Below are 19,241 nucleotides of genomic sequence, written 5' to 3'. Positions count from 1 at the left end.
TATGTGCCAGATTCTTTCCAATAGTCATCATTCTTAATTCTCATAATAGTCATGAAAGGTAGGTGTTATAATACCCATTCCATATATGAGGGAATTGAGGGTGGAAGATCCTGGCCACACAGAACCTGATTTGAATGAACTTAGATCTGACTCTGGAGCCTGTGTTTGTTCCTCTGAGCCTGGTTGTATCATAGTAGTTAATTCCTATTCACCCTCAAAATTAAGCTCGAGATCACCTATTCCAGTAAGACTGCTTTGACCTCATCTCTTCATCTTGGTTAGATGTCCCTCCTCTGTGTTCCCTTAACTTTCTATGTATGCTGTTTTTCCTATTTGCCTTTATATTCCCAGCACCCTACACACTTTGGGACACAGATTAGATAGTCAACAAATTGCAGAAAGAGGGAGAGGATGAGGGAGAGGGAAATGAGAAAGAAAGGAGGGAGAGAGGATCAAAAAAGAATATATATTGCTGCCTTATTTTATTAAATATGAAAGAAGTAGAACTGAGAGGCAGGAGAGCAAGGTGGTTAAGATATTGCCTCCTAGATCCAAACCACCCAGCTTTGCCACTTACCAGATGTTTGACTTAGGGCCCAGGTTCAATACCTGTGCTTCAGTTTCTTCATCTACAAAATAGGGATATTAGTAATACCTACCTTAAAAGCTGTTGTAAAGACTAAATGAACGATCATATATAAAGTACTTAGAAGACCGCCTGGAATATGATAAGCAGGTGCTCAATAAATATTGGCTATTATTATTATTTCTGTGAAATTAATAAAAGGGGAAAAGCTTAACACTATTGTAAAGTGAAAAAAACACATAATACTATTACACACATAGAGCCTCATCATTTTTCCGATTCTACTTGTTGACCAATGCAGAGTCATTCCAAGGCAGTTATGAATAAAGAGGATTATAGCTAGAGGATACACAATATAATATCTTTATCTTTTCACTTCTATGACAGCAGAATTAAACACTCCACCTCTACTCTTAGAACATTTGGAAATACTGATGTTAAAATTATCATACTGTATTATATTCTAAATTCAGATTTACTTATTGTCTATCACCCTCAATTAGACTGAGTTCCTTGGAGGAAATGACTCCTGTTTGATTCTTCTCTATGTCTCCAATTCTTAGTAAAGGGGCTGGCAAGAAATAAATGTTCAGTAAATGTTTGCTGAATGAACATTATAGAAAAGATGTGTACATGTGAACAATAAAATAAATATTATGTGATATTTATCATACAAGAGGCTCAGATCAAGTGACACTATAGCTCAAAAAGGAGAGATCACCTCTATGTAGGAAAAGGTAGTAGAAAAGAATGGTTAAATCTGTGAACCTTAGAGTCAGACTGCTTTGGTTTTGAGCTCTAACTATGGCGCCTATGAGCTTATGTGACCTTGGGATGTAACCTAACTTCTTTAAACCTTAATTTCCTTATCAGTGAAATGGGGATAATATTAGTTAGAAGAACTAAATGAGATAATGTTTGTAACATGTCAGGTACCTATTATGTGTTTGTAGAGTAGCTAATATATCATCATCATCATCATCACCAAAGGCTTTGTGATGCGGGCACTCACCATCTGGATGGGCAGACACAAGTGAAGAGTACTGAACAGCAAGGAGGTGTGAATAAAGGTACTGTGGGTGTTAGAAAGAATCAAAGCCAAACAGGGAGGGCAAGTGGCACTATTTGATTGGAACATTGGGTATTTTCAGGAAAGTAATGGGGGATAAGATTGGGAAGTTAGCTTTAAATGCCAGGCTGACAAATTTAGTCTTTATTCTACACATAATACTGAGACTTTACGGGATTCTAAACAGGGTAGAGACCAGTTCTGAGCCAGTTTTATGGGGAATGTTCTGGCTGTTTGTGCAGGACAATCTGGGGAAGGTGAGGGGAGACAGAAGCAAATAAACCACTTAGGAAGCTTCTCCAATACTTCCAATGAGAAGTCGAGGTCCCCCTCTGGGATGATGGTATGGGAAAGGAAAAGAGGGAATGAGCATGTGGGATATTGGGAAGAATAAACTCAGAACTGTGTCCAACTGGATGTGAGAAGCAAAGAGAGGAGGTGGAGGCAGAGGCAAAGACAATTCTGAATTGGATTGCCAATTAGAACTGGATGGCCAGGAACAAGGTGCTGCTCTTCTATAGTAGAATAGTTAAGAATGGCAGAAATAAAGTGTAGGAGAGACTGGTTTTAGGGGGAAGATATATTTGCTTTTTGCTATGCTAAGTTTAAGGTGCAGTGGGATATTCAGGTAAAGAATGATATTCAAGAGACACTTGAAAATGTGATCTTACAACTCAGACTGGTAATTATTTAGAAGATATCTGCATAAAGGTAATAGCTAAAGGTATAGAGTTGGATTGTCTGTCTAAGTGTGAGAGAGAAAAGACACAGAGGAGTCATCCTTGGGAAGTACTTCTCATAGCTAGAGGAGTAAAAGAGAAGTGTGTGGGGGGCTTCCCTCGTGGTTGAGAATCTGCCTGCCAATGAAGGGGACACGGGTTCGAGCCCTGGTCTGGGAAAATCCCACATGCCGCGGAGCAACTAGGCCTGTGAGCCACAACTACTGAGCCTGCGCGTCTGGAGCCTGTGCTCCGCAACAAGAGAGGCCGCGACAGTGAGAGGCCCGCGCACCGCGATGAAGAGTGGCCCCCGCTCGCCGCAACTAGAGAAAGCCCTTGCACAGAAACAAAGACCCAACACGCCAAAAATAAATAAATAAATAAATAAATTTTAAAAAAAAAAGAGAGAGAAGTGTGTGGAGGAGGAAGAGGGGGAGGAAGGAGGGATGAAGAACACATTACCATAGAAGCCAAGAACACAGCAACGTAAGTGCTCAGAGGAATCGTGAGCTACAGTGAAGTCACAGAGAGAGCGAAGTGAGAAGGGACCACTGGACTTGGCCATTAGGAAATCATTGCTGACTTATGAGAGAACAATATGTGGAAGAGAAAACTAGATTGTGGATGCAAAGGAAGGAAGAAGTTATGTGGGGAAAGGAAGCAGTTGACTTGAGAGTACACTGTTAGTTCCGGAAGTTCAGGAATGTGAGGACAGAGATGTGATGGGGGCTCAAGGTGGGAGCAGACTTGTTCTTCCCCAGATAAATGACCACACATCAATGTTTATTCAGAGATGCTTATTGTCTATTCATTAAGAAATAGAAAGCAATATTGGTGGAGGAGGCCGGAGGAGGGACTTTGGAACAAAGTAAATTGAAAGTCAGGTTACAGCCATTCTAAAGTCATAGACCGTGTTATCTGTATGTGTACAGTAGCATCTGTTTCAGCAGAGACAGAACTTATTTATCATGCATCAACAGGCTGTGAGAGAGAGGGAAACCAGAAACTCTCCTTCTCCACTAAGGAAAACAAAGCATGATCAACTCCTTGAAAAGAATTTAAAAGGTTTGAAAAAGTATTTTAGCAAGGAAAGAACACCAAGAAAAAAAAGTGTATGATAGCTTCCCTTTCTTGACTTTTCCACCCAAATGCACTCCAGGACAATGCCCAGGTGCATCATTAGAACACTTCTAATAATACTATTAACACTACCCGAGTTTATGGCATGTCTATCTACACAGTGCTTTTCATTTTATAGAAAGCTCTCATGATCTCTTTTATCCTCCCAGAATCCCTGGGAGGTATTACTTTTTCTCTGTTTTATAAGGGAAGAAACTGAGAATCAGAAAGAATTGAGCGATTTTCCCCCAAATTACACAGCCAGGAAATGGTAGAGTCCCAAATCCCTTGCTCTTTTTTTCTACACGTTTTCAAATTCCATTCACACGGTCTTCACAGCATAACACTCCATGTATGGGATGATAAACCAAAGAGTAGCAAAGTGATCGCCCTCTTTTCTATAATTCTATCAATATGGCCTAAAACTACATCAGTTTTTTTTTTTTTTTTTTAAATTATTATTTATTTATTTATTCATTCTTGGCTGTGTTGGGTCTTCGTTTCTGTGCGAGGGCTTTCTCTAGTTGCGGCGAGCGGGGGCCACTCTTCATTGCAGTGCGCGGGCCTCTCACTGTCGTGGCCTCTCTTGTTGCGGAGCACAGGCTCCAGACGCGCAGGCTCAGTAGCTGTGGCTCACGGGCCTAGTCGCTCCGTGGCATGTGGGATCCTCCCAGACCAGGGCTCGAACCCGCATCCCCTGCATCGGCAGGCAGGTTCTCAACCACTGCGCCACCAGGGAAGCCCACTACATCAGTTTTGGGGCACTTTTATTAGGTCAAGTTTCTCACTGAATAGTATCCAGTGCTCCCTTTTCACCCCCATCATAAAGAGCCCCAGGGCAGAAGTTCTTAGCAATGTGTTTCCCTCCCTCCCACATCTGCCCAGTTCAACCAGGCCTCTGAAATGCATGAACAAGGCCTCAATACTTACTTAAATGTGCTCCAGATGGGTCAGGAGGCAGGAAAGCAATTCTCTCCCTCAATATCTAGTTTGGTCTAGTAGGAAGAAGGCCAGAATTGGAGGCTGCAGGCTCAGGTTTCATACTCAAACTACCAGTCTAGCTCTGTGACCCTAGTAAAATCACTTTACACTCTGAGCACCAGTGCCTTGATCTGAAAAATGAGGATACTAATAGCTATTTTATAAGTTTGCTGCAAAGATTCAGGGAAGCACTTGTGAAAGTGGCCCTGTGATCGGTTTGACATTCTGATATTCTGCTGTAACTGTCTTGAAATTCTTAATAGTTTTTGAAGGAGGAGCTCTGTATTTTCATTTTGGACTGGGCCCTGCAAATTATGTTGCTGGCCCTGCCTGTATGTCCTTGGCCAAGTCACTTAACATTTCTGGGCTTCAGTCCATAATTAATTAAATTCTTAGGAAAGAAATTGTTAGGAAAATTCTCAATCCTCCTTCTATCTACCTATTAGCAAAATTTGACACGGTTGATCACTCCCTCCTCCTTGAAACATTTTTTCCTCTTGACTTCCAGAACACTACACTTTCCTCGCTATTCTCTGCCTCACTGGCTGCTCCTTTGCTGTTTTTTCCCTAATCTATTTGCATGTCCAAAACTAAACTCCTGATCATCTCCTGCAAGCCTGCTCCTCCCAGTCTTCTTTGTCTGTTAATGGTACCTCCATCTTTCCAGTTGCTCAGACCAAAACCCTTGTCATAGTCTTTGATTATTTATCACTCACTGCATATCCAGTCTGTAAGCTACTCCAGAGTCTGACCACTTCTTCATCACTCCCATCACAGTTCAAGCCTTAATCATCTGGATTCTGCAGGATCCTTCTAACTGGTCTCCCTGCTTCCACCTCCTCCCCTGTCCCCATGGTCTGTTCCTTATGTAGGATAATCCTTGAAAAATATGCCAGGGACTTCCTTGGAGGTCCAGTGGTTAAGACTTCATGCTTCCACTGCAGCGGGCGCAGGTTTGATCCCTGGTTGGGGAACTAAGATCCCGCATGCCAAGCAGCATGGCCAAAAATTAAAAAAAGTCAGATGGCATCAATCCTCTGTTCAAAACCATCCCATGACTATCCATCTCAATCAGAGTAGACACCCCTACAACGGGCAATAAGCTACCTCTCTGAACCCACCTCCTACCACTTCCTCACCTCAGGCCATTTGCCAGTGCCTCTCTGCCTACAGTGCCCTCCCAGATGGCAGCCTGACTGGCCCCTCACCTCCTTCAGTCCTGAACAACTGTCGCCCTGTTTAAAATAGCAACCACCATCAACTTTCCCCCCTTGTTCCTTATCCTATCATTCCATGCTCACTTTTCTTTCTTCTTTTCAAAAAATTAATTAATTAATTTATGGCTGCATTGGGTCTTCATTGCTGCGCGGTCTTTCTCTAGTTGCGGTGAGCCGGGGCTACTCTTTGTTGTGGTGTGTGGGCTTCTCATTGCGGTGGCTTCTCTTGTTGCGGAGCACGGGCTGTAGGCACGTGGGTTTCAGTAGTTGTGGCACGTGGGCTCAGTAGTTGTGGCTCGCGGGCTCTAGAGCGCAGGCTCAGTAGTTGTGGCGCACGGGCTTAGCTGCTCCGCAGCATGTGGGATCTTCCCGGACCAGGGCTCAAACCCGTGTCTCCTGCATTGGCAGGCGGATTCTTAACCACTGCGCCACCAGGGAAATCCTAACTGCTATATCTTCAGCACAGAGGTCAGTGCCAGTGAATGACAGTAGAAAGAGCTCTGGAACAGATGATGGTATTACTAAGTAACAGCAGCATCAGCCCCTCTGAGTGTATAAAGTACGTTCACAGCCTGCACACCCATGAGGCTGGCCCTGCATACAGGAGTGAGAGCGTTTATGGGGACTGCTCTGGGCTAAGCCTCCTCCTAGATTATACTGTGGGGATAGAAAGGTGAATCAGGAGTGGTAACCACCCTCAAAGGGTTTGTGGCCTAGAGAGAGGTATCATGTATATATGCAAATAACTCTAGAACAAGGCAGCTTTTGTTAAAAATATCCGGCCTTTAATGCCTAACATCTCACATACTGCTAACGACTCTAGACTTCACTATGGAGGGAAAGGGTAATGAACTATGGCTTGTAAATTTACTGACTGGCTATTTTTGTCCCAGACAAGTTCCTGCTGTGGCCTGCTTATCACACCAGAGACACCTTGCCTGACTTCCAATCTAGTTTGCCCCAAACTCCCTCCACCTGCCCCCTCCACCCAATATTGCTCCCTAATTACTGTTAACTTGAGATCCCACCCTCATATAGTCCCTCCACATTCTGCTCTTAGATATCAGAACATGGGGTGGAAACAGCTTAGGCAGGCTGCAGCAGGGTGTAAAGGGTCTAAATATTATCTCCCTCCAATAAAGATGTGCATATCTCTATGGGCCTACAGTACACAGAACTCAGGGACTAACATCTGTCCACCTTCGTCCACCTTTGTAGTCTGACAGCCTTGCTCAGTACATGGCACAGAGGAGGCATTCAGTAAGGTTTGCTGAATCGTTGAACTGGGTCTTATGAGCTTTAAGGATAATTGTGTTTAAGAAGTAATTCTGCATCTTCTGTAAGGTGTCCTAGAAGTATTCTAAAAGGTTATCTTATTTCATTATCATAAGAAATAACCTGATCAGTAAGAATTAAAACATATCAAATAAAGCGACTAATTTAAAATGCCAGTTTAAATTATAAAACACTCCTGTTTTATAATTTTCAAAGCTACTTTAGTTTGTATTTGAGTTTTTAAAACCCTGTATCTGAAAATCCAAAAATTATCATGAGATAAATTGCAAGTTACACTTTCCATTCCCTATAAGACTTCTCGGAATAGGGACTCCCTGGAGTTATCTGAACTTTTAGGTAGAGATTAACTTACGAGAAAGACTGGGGAACCGAGAAACTTAAAGCTAGAGCTTAGGATCTAGTAATTAAATACCACATTAAGTTTTGGTGGTAAGCCCTTGAGTGCTTGTTATATAGTTCTCAATATTTTTCAGTGTGTTTGAAAAACCTTCTTCTCTCATATGTTCACATCACACATACATTTTCATACCCAGGCAAGATCAAGCATAACAAGATGACCCATCTTATAATCAGTAAGATGTGGTGCCACCAGTAAGTAAGAAAATTTGGGGCAGGTAAATCTTTCCCCTCCTTGGTTCTCAATTTCTCTGTGTATAAAATAGGGGGAGGGACTAGATGGTTTAGGAGGAGATGCTAATGCCTTAAGAGTCTATGGAAGTAGAGGGCATCTATTCACATTATAAAGGTTTTCTCTTTATAAAGGATTCCCTTCAGGTTTTCTCTGAGTTTCTTTAGTGCATTTAAACTGTGACTTGACTTACCAAAATCTTGTCACTTATTATTACTAATAACAGCAGCTAACCCTTACTAAGCAGGTTGAATATGCTAGGCACCATGTATTCAATATGACAGGCACATATGAAATGCATTATTTGATTCAGTCATCCCAATAACCTCATGAGGTACATACCAATATTGTCCCATATTGTAGGTAGGTAAACTGGCTCCAAGACTAAGTGGCCTAAGGTGACTGAATTAGGGAATGTGGCAACACTGGAATTCAAACTCTCTTCACTTCAGTATCTGACTCCAGATACAGTGTTAACCCTGTATCTCACAGACCTTTTGCCTGTAATAGGAGGTGGTCAGTGTCCCTTTCCTTGGTGAACAATCCTGATCCTCTGTGCCTCTTTGCCTTCACAAATCGGGTGACCGATTGAAGATGGGTTATTCCCTTGGTTTCAACTTAATTTCTGTGACATAATGTGCTGATATTTTCATTAAGAAATGCTTTTTGACCTTCCCTGGATGAGTCACAGTGGATTTCACTAGTTATCTTGAGTCACTTGTGAATGATCAGGTGAGCATAAGAGGGTTCAAATTTGCTTTGAATTCCTCATTTAGTTCTTTATGTCTATTATCTACGTCTAACAGCAAGACTTTCCATTACTTTGCATCAGGTTAAGATGAAAAAATGCCACATGCAGGAAAACAATATAAGATTAATTTCGCATCTTCATAATTTTCACATTCATAATATTCACTTTCACGAGAACTGTGTGAGGTGGGCAAGTCAGGAATTATTCACCCACTTTGCAAATGAGGAAGGATAGTCACGAAAAGGGGAAGTGATTTGTTCAAGGACATCGAGCTGGTTAGGTGCTAGACTTGGTGTTCTTCATATACTATGCCACCTCTGTATGTAAAAAGGAACATCGGACTCAGGCACTTCTTAGTAGAGCCAAATGACTGCCATACCGGAGGCTGTGACGTACCAGCCTGTGGCTGCAGGGCTGCTTGTATAACTAGCCACTGTGGTGGAGGAGGACATAGCACCAGCTGTGCCCCCTGCTCACACCTGTTCAGTATGATAAAGAAAGTAGAAGTAGCCAGCAGCTGTGGTCCAGCTAGATAAAACTTTTAGGCAGGAAATCAAGTGTCAAGTGAACTCGGATATGTGTGTGTTTTTAACTGTTAGTTACTTTTGACATTTTAAAAAAGGGTTCTTGTGGAAGTCAGACCAAACAGCAGGAAGGTATTGCAGCAAGATGGATTTGGGAAAGGACCAGTCTCACTTGATGCTCCATCAGACACCTGATTCTCATCAAGAAGAGAACCATGTTCCAGGTAATGAAAGAGACCTTAAGAGGTAGTGGCTGTTGGGAAGGATTGGACTATGATTATTTTCCTCTTTTTATGGCTCTGGCAAAAAAGGTGCATAATTGGATACGTTCATATATTAGAAAGGAAGAATTGGGGCTATATAACTTTCTGAGGTGCCTTCTAGCACTAAGATTCTAATAAGCCAGAGAAACACAAGGAAATAATAAATAAATTATTAATAATATATATAAATGAAAGATAACGAAAATACCCAATACCAGATAGTTGTGGTAAAACAAATACAACCATATACTTCTTTGGTAGCATAAATATAGTGAAACTTTTGGAAAGGGATCTGGCAATAAGTAGCAGTTCTTTTGACTCACTAATCTTAGTTTTTGGATCTATCCTAAAGCAGCATTTTTGCTGCCTTTGCAGAACCCTAGGCCTTGAGGCAGTGATTTAAAACTTTTTAATGCCATGGATCCCTTTGGCATTCTGATGAACCTCTAGACCCCTTCTTAGACTAAGAAGTCTAAATACATAAAATTCAATACATAGGATTATAAAGGAAGCAATTATATTAAGATAAGTTATCAAAATAAAAAACTATGATATAATAATATGTGTGCTTATTTATAGATGCATTAAATAACAAGATCCAGTGGTGGATCTAATTACCACTGTATCAAATCAAATAAATGATATTTTAAGGTATCTGCAATAACTGTAACGTTATATGAAGAAAATCTGTAATTTCTTTTTGTGACAAAATCACACACTGCTAAAGCTACCGTGGTTTGTTACCTACGTTCATAATGGAAGGAAATGGTCATTTAAATTAAAGATTGGTAAAAATAAAAGTATAATTTTCCCCCGTCCAAGTTCACCATTAAGGACTTCTGTCTTAAAAACAAAAGGTGCCATGGTCCAAGGGGCATTTTCTCTTTTAGGGGGTCCCGGTGCAAATTTGAAATCATTCTATAGTCTCTAAGAAGTTCTACATCAAAGACCCAATGTTAACTTTTCACAAACTTGGATGGCAACAGAACCTTTCTTGATAATAACTTTAATATTCCAAAGAACTTGGAGAAACATCATCCAAAGGAAAAATATACAAAAGAAAAAAAGCTGTGTACATGAAATATTTATTATAATTTGCTCTACAATGGCAAAAAAAATAACTGGCAAAAACCTAAATGTTCAATACGAGTGGAATGAGTGGATAAATGAGAATACATCAACTTGATTAAGTATCATGTAGCTGCTAAAGTTATAATTATGAGGACGAGATGATGGAATATATTTTTGATGTATCAGGTTAATAAATGATAAAACTGTGGTATGCCATCATTACAACTTTAATATAGGGACTAGATGAATGCGAGGAATAAAATGAAAACAGGTTATAGGATGGCAGAACATGGCTGATTTTTTTCTTTTATGTTTGTACAATATGTACACTATTTTGAAAAAATTAATAGGTTGGTAGCACACTTATGTACAAATACTGACCTTTTCATTTAAAAAATGTTGACCGAATGTTTGCTCCCAGGCATTCTTCAGAGGCACAAGAATAAATAAGATATAGTTCTTGTCCTCAAAAGGCTAGGAGAAAAACTTACACACCCAGTAAAGGGATTCTACCATTTTTCTATAGGACTCTTTTCCTGTTAATGCCACAATTCATCACTATCTCCCATAACTTTCATTTTGATCCTACAGAAGTCATTGGAACTCGGAATTTAAGAAACAGAGAGCAACTCAGAAAAAGAAAAGCTGAAGCACAAGAAAAGCAAACTTCACAATGGCAATTTGGGTATGGTATTGCTGCAAGGGGAAAGGAACTGATATTTATCTAGCATATGCTACTTGTCAAGTGGTGCTGAGCACTTTAACACACTATATTTCATCTTTCCAAAAATCCCATAAATTAGGAGCTGTTATCCTTATTTTACAAAAAAAAGAAAAAAAGAAGAAACCAAGTCTCTGAAGGTTAAATCTCTTGCCTAAAGTCACCCATCTAGTAAAGTGATGGGAACAGAATCTTATTTATGGTCTCTTTTAATTACAGTACCAGGTGATCAAATTATGTATATTGTAGAGAGGCCTGGTGTTCAACCACCCTAGTAATATAACCATAGAAGTATCTGTTGGGAGCGGGAGACAGCATTGAGAAGACCCCCAAGCTTGTTCTCCAAGCTTTCTATTAGTGAAATTCTTCTTGAATGAGTGTAGTTAACTCTCCATGGAGTAAACCAAAGCACTGTCTGTAAATGAGTGATGGAAGAGTTTGAGAGTTCCTAACTGTCCAAAGTCAGCTGTATGTAATCTCAGGAAGGGAGTACATGAACATGACTATAAATTAGGCGGCATCTAACTGCACCATTTAGAATATAACTGTGAAAACAGAGGTATTGCCTGCTTGGAAATAGAAGAGGGGAGCCCAAGGAGCCAAAGTACAGCATCCATCTGAGCCAGGGTTTCTCAACGCTGGTGTTGTTAATGCTGTGGGTAGGAGACTTCTTTGTGTGGGAGGCTGTCCTGTGCATTGAAGATGTTTAGCAGCATCACTGGCCTCTAGAAATCCACAGGACTCTCCCCTCCCCATCGTGACAACCAAAAATGTCTCCAGACCTTGTTAAATGTCTCCTGGGGTCAGGGGAGAGGAGGTAAAATGCTCCCAGTTGAGAACCACTGATCTAAGCACTCTTCTTCTTTAAAATTTTTTTGATTAAGATTTAGGTGTGTATTTCTTCTTTTACTGTAAAAATGTTTCCTTCAATGGTAAAAATAACATAGGTATACATTTTTCATAGGGCCGGGCTCTGCTTTGTGAAAAAAAACCCCAAAAAACATAGGTATACATTTTTCTAGGCATCATTTTTTAAAAAAACTTACAGTACAGATGTTTTAAGTACCTATTCCCACTGTGGACTGAGTATCGTCTGTTCTGCAGCAACACATGTTTCTACAACACCAGTTAGCTCACATATGATTGGTAAATAGGAGAATGATGTCAGTATAATGTGGAAGTTGTGTTAGTTCATAATTTTTCCTACTCAAAAGAAGCCAGAATAGTGGGAATAGAGTTAAAACCTTCACAGGAAAGGAAAAAGCCTTCAGCTTGGCTGCTGTATAGACAGGATCCTTTTCAGCCTGCATCCGGGGCTTCTTCCCCAGAGAAGGACATTGGTAGCTTTGCAAAGATCTCCACATATAGCAGGTTGCACTTCCTCCTGTGCTCAACTTAGCGGCAGCCCTGCTGGCTCAGAGCACCCTTATTTGCATGATCTCAGCACTGAAAGCCTGCATTTACACTGTTGCTTTTGTGCATTTTTACCATCCCCGAGGCAGCCTCCAGCCATAGTAAGCTGCCTGTCTGGACTATCCAAGTTATCTCTCCCCTGTCCCAATTACTGTTTATGCTAGTGTTAAAAAGTTGCATAGGATTTGAGTCATTTGCCCCAACTTTATTTTTTCCCAATAAGCACTGGCACTTTTAGTGCATGATTTTGCAGAAAGTGAGGTTTTTCAGGAATGCATATATGTTATAGCAGAAACTTCTGTACTCAAGTCCTCTGGCAGGTGACTCTGTTGAAGAACACCCAATTAGTTCCCCTAATTCCTTACTCACCAAGCAATCTTCTGATCATTACTTGCCTTCCCAAGTACTTGCTACAGAGAGAGTGTATTCGTTTGTTAGCCCAAGCATTGTGACTTTGCATTTCTCACTGTTCATTTAAAAATTGGTCTTGAGGTTTACGTATCAATCTCTTTGAGCTGGTTGATGAGCTCTGACCCTAGAAATGGAGCTGGTTTCAGTATACTCATAGAATTGGGCTTCTGTGCTCATTGGTTTGGGGGGGGGCAAGGCTGAAGAAGTCACTGGAGTAGGTGGAACCTTGGTGAGCCTCTTGGCAGCTGGCCGGCCTTGCTGTTGTGACACATATCTATACTACTGAGGGCTGTCCTCACTACAACATTCTACACAGTGAAACCTTAGTTCCAGAGAGAAGCGGTAGAGTGTAATAGTTAAGAGCCCGGCTGCTAAAGACAGATGGCTAGATGACTAGATTTGAAGAGTGGCTCCCTCACTTCTTAGCCATTTCACCTTGGACAAGTTATTCAACCTCTCTGTGCTTCAGTTTTCTCATCTGCAAAATGGAGATAATAATAGTATCTACCTCATAAGTTGATGTGAAGACTATATGAGATAACAGAATAAGTAAATTACTTAAAACAGTGCCTGGCATATAGGAAGCACCATATATATATATATATTTCCGATATTAATATAAGAGTACTAGTTTCTATCTGGATGATTCATTCATATAAGTTATTACATGCAATTCTTAGAACAACCACATGAGGTTGGGCAGATACTATTTACTCCATTTTACCTGTGAAGAAACCAAGGCATAGAGAGTTTAAGTGACTTGCCCATGATCACATAGCTGATAAGTGACAGAGTACAGATTAAATTTTAGGCCACACAGATATATTTGTATCTTTTGGGAAACTACCAGGAAGAACATGGAACATTACTCAGATTTCCCTCATATAGAGATCTACATAACAAATTATTTAGGATTTAATTTCTAGGATAATAATGTTGCCTGAAGAATTCACATACATCATCTTTTTAAAATCTGACAATAAGGACTTTATAATTTATCTTGTTACCTTGGTTACTTGGAATTAAACTTCCAAATGCTGAGGTACCATATCATTTTTACCTTCTATATTATTTTTAATATTTATTTTAAACTGTACTATTACAATATGTACCTTTTTTATATTGACTTCAAACTGGTTTTGATGAGACAACCTTTAAAAAAATTTAATTATGGAAAATTTCAAACACACAAAAGTAGAATAGGGTATACATTTTTTAAGTGTACAAGGAACTGCGAGCACTGCATAGGTGTAAAAAACACTGGTCTTATCTCCAAAGACTGTCTTGTTTACTAAAAGAAATAGGGTTTCTCCAGAAATAACTACAGGATGAGGCAGCCTATGTTCTTTACTTTAAGCATAATCCTCATAATAAATCCTATAGGAGTGGTAAGCAGGGAGAACATTTCAGCCCTGTGGTCTGTTGGAGAAGGCTCCACGGGGCAGGTAGCATAAAACAGAATTTCAATAGGTTTAGAAAAATGATGAAATGCTTATTTATAGTATCTTTTTCTTCCCCCAAGTCCGTCTATGTTAGCCATCTGTATTTGGTTATATTTGCAGTACCTAACAATTTGTCATTGGTTGCAATACCCATGCATATCCTTTCATCTTCTAGATCTTTAGCTATTGGTTCAGAGTAGGTATAATATGACCACTCATGCCTTTCCACCAAGCTGCTTTACCTCAAGGAAGTGTTTTTGCAGCTTTGGAGCTTTGGACCCAGTTTTGGCCACTTAGCCTGCTTTACACAAGACACTGTATTAAATAAGCAAGCCATATACATCATTCACCTGCAGGCTGCACAGGTGAGGAGCAGGCCTGCATTGCAGATCTAGGAACACAATCATATCAGTTTACCCAGGGTATAGAGAAATGAATTCACATAGACTAAACCCAAAGAGACTAGTATATAAACAAGAATGCCAGTCTATTAATTTATAACATCAACGATACATTTTCCATAACCAAACTTTAAGTATATGCTCTCAAACGCGTGCACACACACACACACACACACAAACGCTACACTCACCAAGAATGTTCCTGTTGAGCAAGGCATCAAAGACAAAAAGTCCTGAGGATCATTTCCTCTCCTGACAATTGAGAGCATCTAGAACTGCTTCTTCATTTTACAAACAAGGAGACTGAGGCCCAGAGAGAGATTAAGTGACTTGTTCAAGGTCGTGCAACAAGGCAGTGGGAGTCCTGGGACTGTTATTACCAAATGTATAATTGAATTCTGGAGCCCTGTTGCTGACACTAATTCTGATTTCTCTATAGAGAGAAAAAACACAAGCGGCAGAGAACAGGAAAAAGAAGTGAAAGAGGCAGAAAGAGACAACAAAATACAGAAACGAAGGTGGAGCCTGTGTCACAATTAGAAAAGGAAATGATGGAGAAAGCACCAGCACCTACAGAGAAAGAAACTGAACCACCCAGGTGTGTGACCGAAGCTCTCCTGCCGGTAGCCTCCACGCAAAGAGTTGTACCCAAGAAACATTTTTCTGAAATAGGTCAAGAAAGCATTATCCATCAGGAAAATTCTTCTGAATACCAAGAAACAGCAGTACAAAACCACCCTTCTGAAATACGCCAAGATATGGCTGAATCTGAAGACCTCTCTTCTAAAATGTGCCAAGAAATAGCTGTATTTCAAGACCATCCTTCCAAAATGTGCCATGATATGGCTCAACCTGAAGACCTCTCTCTTAAAATGTGCCAAGAAACTGCTGCAGCCAAAGCCCTTTCTTCTAAAACATCTGATGATATAGCTGACCTGGAAGGATGCCCTCTTGAAGCATACCCCAAACCAGATGTGCCTAAAGGCTACACTCTTGAAACATACCAAAAAAGAGCTGAACCTGAGGAACACAATTCTGAACTAGGTCATGGAATAGCTGAGACTGAAAACTTTGTTCCTAAAACACAAGAAATAGCTGTGCCTAAAGAGCTTTCTATAAAAACATACCAAGAAACAGTTGAAACTGAACACTTTTCTCATAAAACATATAAAGAAATTGCTGTGTCTAAAGCCGCCTCTCATAAAACAATCCAAGAAACACCTGCTCCTGAAAAATATTCACCTGAAATATACCAAGAAACACCTGGGTCTGAAGAATATTCACCTGAAATATACCAAGAAACAGCTGGGCCTGAAGACTATGCACCTGAAATATACCAAGAAACACCTGGGCCTGAAGACCTCTCTACTAAGACATATAAAGATAAGGATGTGCCTGAAGAATGCTTTCCAGAACTGTACCAAGAAAGAGGTGGGCCCCAAGACCAGGATCCTAAAGCACACCAGGAAGATGCTAAGGATGTTTATATTTTTCCTTGAGGTAGGGTCTTTTTTATTGGGGTCAAGCTAGTGACATGCCACTTATTTGTGTTCCCTGTTCATAATCAGAGCACCAGATGGGTTTATCTCCCTTGGAGCGGTGATTTATTGCTTTCTTTGACAATCCTGGGTTATCCCAGTTATCTCAATGGGTATCATCAATGTCTTTGGCTAGTTTCAAGTGAAAAATGTTTTTTCATTCAACCAATATCTGTTTGGTATATTACCATATAATTAAAAGAAAATCATTGAAACTATAAGTGTGTATAGTGGGTACTTGTGCATACTATCCATTTTGGGAAGCTTTAGCCAGTGAAGAAAAATGAACCCCATATAGAGTGAATTATGTGCAAAATATTTTAAAGGACAATTACATTTAGATTAACAAGATAACTTGGTGAATAAAGGTTTTTCTAGAAAATTAAAATTTCCTGGCAAACTAAAGGTAAGTAAATTCATGGTACAAGCTACCGAGGGAGATACAAAGGCATAAAATATGATCCTGGTAATAGGGAGCTTGTTCTTGTAGGACTTACCAGGCTTACCCCAAACCCTTTCTATTTAAATATTTGCTCCTGAAAAGCTTTCTCCTCTGCATAGCATTTAAGAAATAATGTGACATTTCTTCAGTTTGACTTGTCTCAGGGACATAACTGAGAGCCTTGATTCTCTTTGTGCACTACTGTACACAGTATAAGAAATGGGCTGTCTAGCAGACAATAGCTATCCCCAGGGAATTGTGTTCTAAAGAAATCCCTTTGGTAGCTTATTTTCTCTTTCTCCTAAAATATGAGTGCAACAAAAACCTGGGGTTACTGTATTCCAAGTAATACAGGTTTTGAGGAAATACCTTTTAAAAAATTACAGTAAAAGCAGACATATGAAGCACTACTTGTACTGACAGGAGTCCCCTGATGGAGAAGCAGCTCTAATCAACACAGTGCCCAATTCTAAGAGTTTCATTTTAAACCCAGAAAGGTTAAGATGGGCAATTAATTAATGCTTATTTTGTTTTGGGCTTTGTCTTACCAAACAAGTGGAAATATCTACCTTTTTGCTGATTGTGAAATTGTCATAGTAATAAATTATAAATGTTTATTATAATAAATTAAAGCAATATATAAGTGACTGTAGAGTAAAAGTCCCCTATAATACCATCTCCTATCTCTGATCCCCAAGGTTAAGTTTTTGTTTTGTTTTAACAAATGAGATGGTATCAATCCAATACATTCCATTTTATAACCTGCTTTTTTTTCACATACAATATATATTGTGGCCATCTTAATGACATCTTTTGTAACAATTGTACAGTATTATACGTACAATAATTTATTCAACCAATCCCTATAATGATGAACACTTAGATTACTGCCAGGTTTTACTATTACAACAATGTTCAATGAACATCATTGGAAGTAACATTTATTTAACTAACATTTATTTGGCACTTTCTATCTGCCAGACACTGTATTAAACATTTCATGTGAATCACTTTATTCAGTGTTAAAAACCCTAGTGGATGAATAATATTATCCTCATTTTATAGATAAGGAAACTAAGGCACTGGAAGCTTAAGTTGGTCTGATTACTTCCTTTGGACAAATCCCTAGAAGTTGAATTGCTGGGCCAAAGGGTACCAGCATTTAAAGTCTGGATACATTCTGTCAGACTAGCCTCCAAAAATGTTGTAGCAATACACAGAAACCAAGAATTTATGTAAGTGCCTGTTGCCCATGCCCTTGACAACACTGCATATGATTGTTTTAAAAATCTATGCCTATTATGCTAGGTTAAAAAAAAACCAAACTAATTGTTTTAATTCCCACTTTTTTATGACTAATGCTGCTAGACATATTTTTATGATTATTATGAATTCAGTATTTTTCTTTTGAGAATTGCCTGTTTGAATCCTTGTTCCATTTTATATTTGGGATATCTACCTTTTTGATTGATTTAAAAAATCTCTATAAATAATAGTTATTAAATCTTTACCTACATATAAGTTGCAAATATTTTTCTAGTTGTTTGTGGTTTGACTTTTTTTGTAGTAGTTTGGCATTTATATGACAAAATTTTAATGTTAGTTTTTAGTTATTCAAACCTGTCACGATTTTAATTCTTAATGATTCAAACCTGTCAGTCTTTTCCCTTATGGCTTCTGGTCTGTGGTCTGCTTAGAAAGGCCTTTATAATCTTAAGATTAAAGGAATATTCTATTGTTTCTACAACATTTACTGTATCTTAATGTTTAAATCTTTAATTCATCTGAGATTTGTTTTTGTGCAAAGTGTGAGGTAGAGTTTTTTTCTCCAAGTGGATAGCCAATCATCCCAATACCATTTATTAAATGTATTTTCATATTTTATTTTATTTTACAGAAATGAAGGAAAAACCCAAAGCAGAAGAACCAGAGATACCAGCAATTCCAAATGTTCCTCAAGAGATTCACCCAGAAAATGAAATTTGTAGTTCTTTTGTTATAACCATGTTCAACTATCATAGTTGTCCAACAAAATTCACATCTTACTACATTATATGTGTGATTTTTCTCAACATATGGTAGAAATCTCTACAATAGTCATTAATATTTCAACAGTGGTTTTTCCCCCATATATAGGCCATATCTGAAAGAGAGAACTGATGTGATTTTTCAGGCTCTACCACATAGACAACATCCTGCTAGTGTGTGTGTGTCTGTGTGCACGCCCAGGCGTGTGCACGCATGTGTAAGTGTAGGTATATTAGGGAGAGGATAGTGGTGGGAACAGACTTAATAATTTTTCCTGCCCTTAATAATTAGTCAAATAAATGTTTGTTTTCAGGGGAAAATTACTGAGCCCTCCCTTTTCCCATTTTTAAGTCTGAACAATTAAAATTTGAGGAAGTATATAGTTTTCTTATAAACTTTGTTCAATTACTAATGTAACAATAGCATCAAAATCTTATTGAGGCTTCAGATGGCTTTTAACAATTTAACAATTTTAACAATTCTTATTCTGGGACTCCTTCAAAGATATTTTGGAGTGATGAATGTAGTTGTGTATTTGAATTTTCTACTTTTACTTTTTATACACTGTAATTGTGCAAAATGTACATTAAATCATTATCACGTGTTTGTGTGAACAGCATC

The 19,241-nt window shown here is 39.1% G+C and overlaps 1 protein-coding gene across 2 annotated transcripts in view; it reads left to right on the top strand.

Annotated features, from left to right (window-relative positions):
* Window positions 1-19,067, top strand: part of HEMGN (hemogen) — a 28,875-nt gene extending 9,808 nt beyond the window's left edge. Inside the window, exons 2-6 of one of the 2 annotated variants that reach the window (XM_059925135.1) lie at window positions 1,540-1,656; window positions 8,989-9,114; window positions 10,816-10,909; window positions 15,052-16,112; window positions 18,490-19,067. In XM_059925135.1, the coding sequence (XP_059781118.1) occupies window positions 9,036-9,114; window positions 10,816-10,909; window positions 15,052-16,111 (1,233 nt within the window). In that variant the 5' untranslated portion in view covers window positions 1,540-1,656; window positions 8,989-9,035 and the 3' untranslated portion in view covers window position 16,112; window positions 18,490-19,067. The remainder of the gene's footprint in view (window positions 1-1,539; window positions 1,657-8,988; window positions 9,115-10,815; window positions 10,910-15,051; window positions 16,113-18,489) is intronic. The other variant, XM_059925134.1, reaches the window with a different exon arrangement.
* Window positions 19,068-19,241: the final 174 nt, after the last annotated feature.

This window comes from Balaenoptera ricei, chromosome 6, assembly GCF_028023285.1.
Source record: "Balaenoptera ricei isolate mBalRic1 chromosome 6, mBalRic1.hap2, whole genome shotgun sequence".
Taxonomy (NCBI): domain Eukaryota; kingdom Metazoa; phylum Chordata; class Mammalia; order Artiodactyla; family Balaenopteridae; genus Balaenoptera; species Balaenoptera ricei.
The sequence above is the reverse complement of the archived record's forward strand: the minus strand, read 5'-3'. Positions and strand labels throughout refer to the sequence as shown.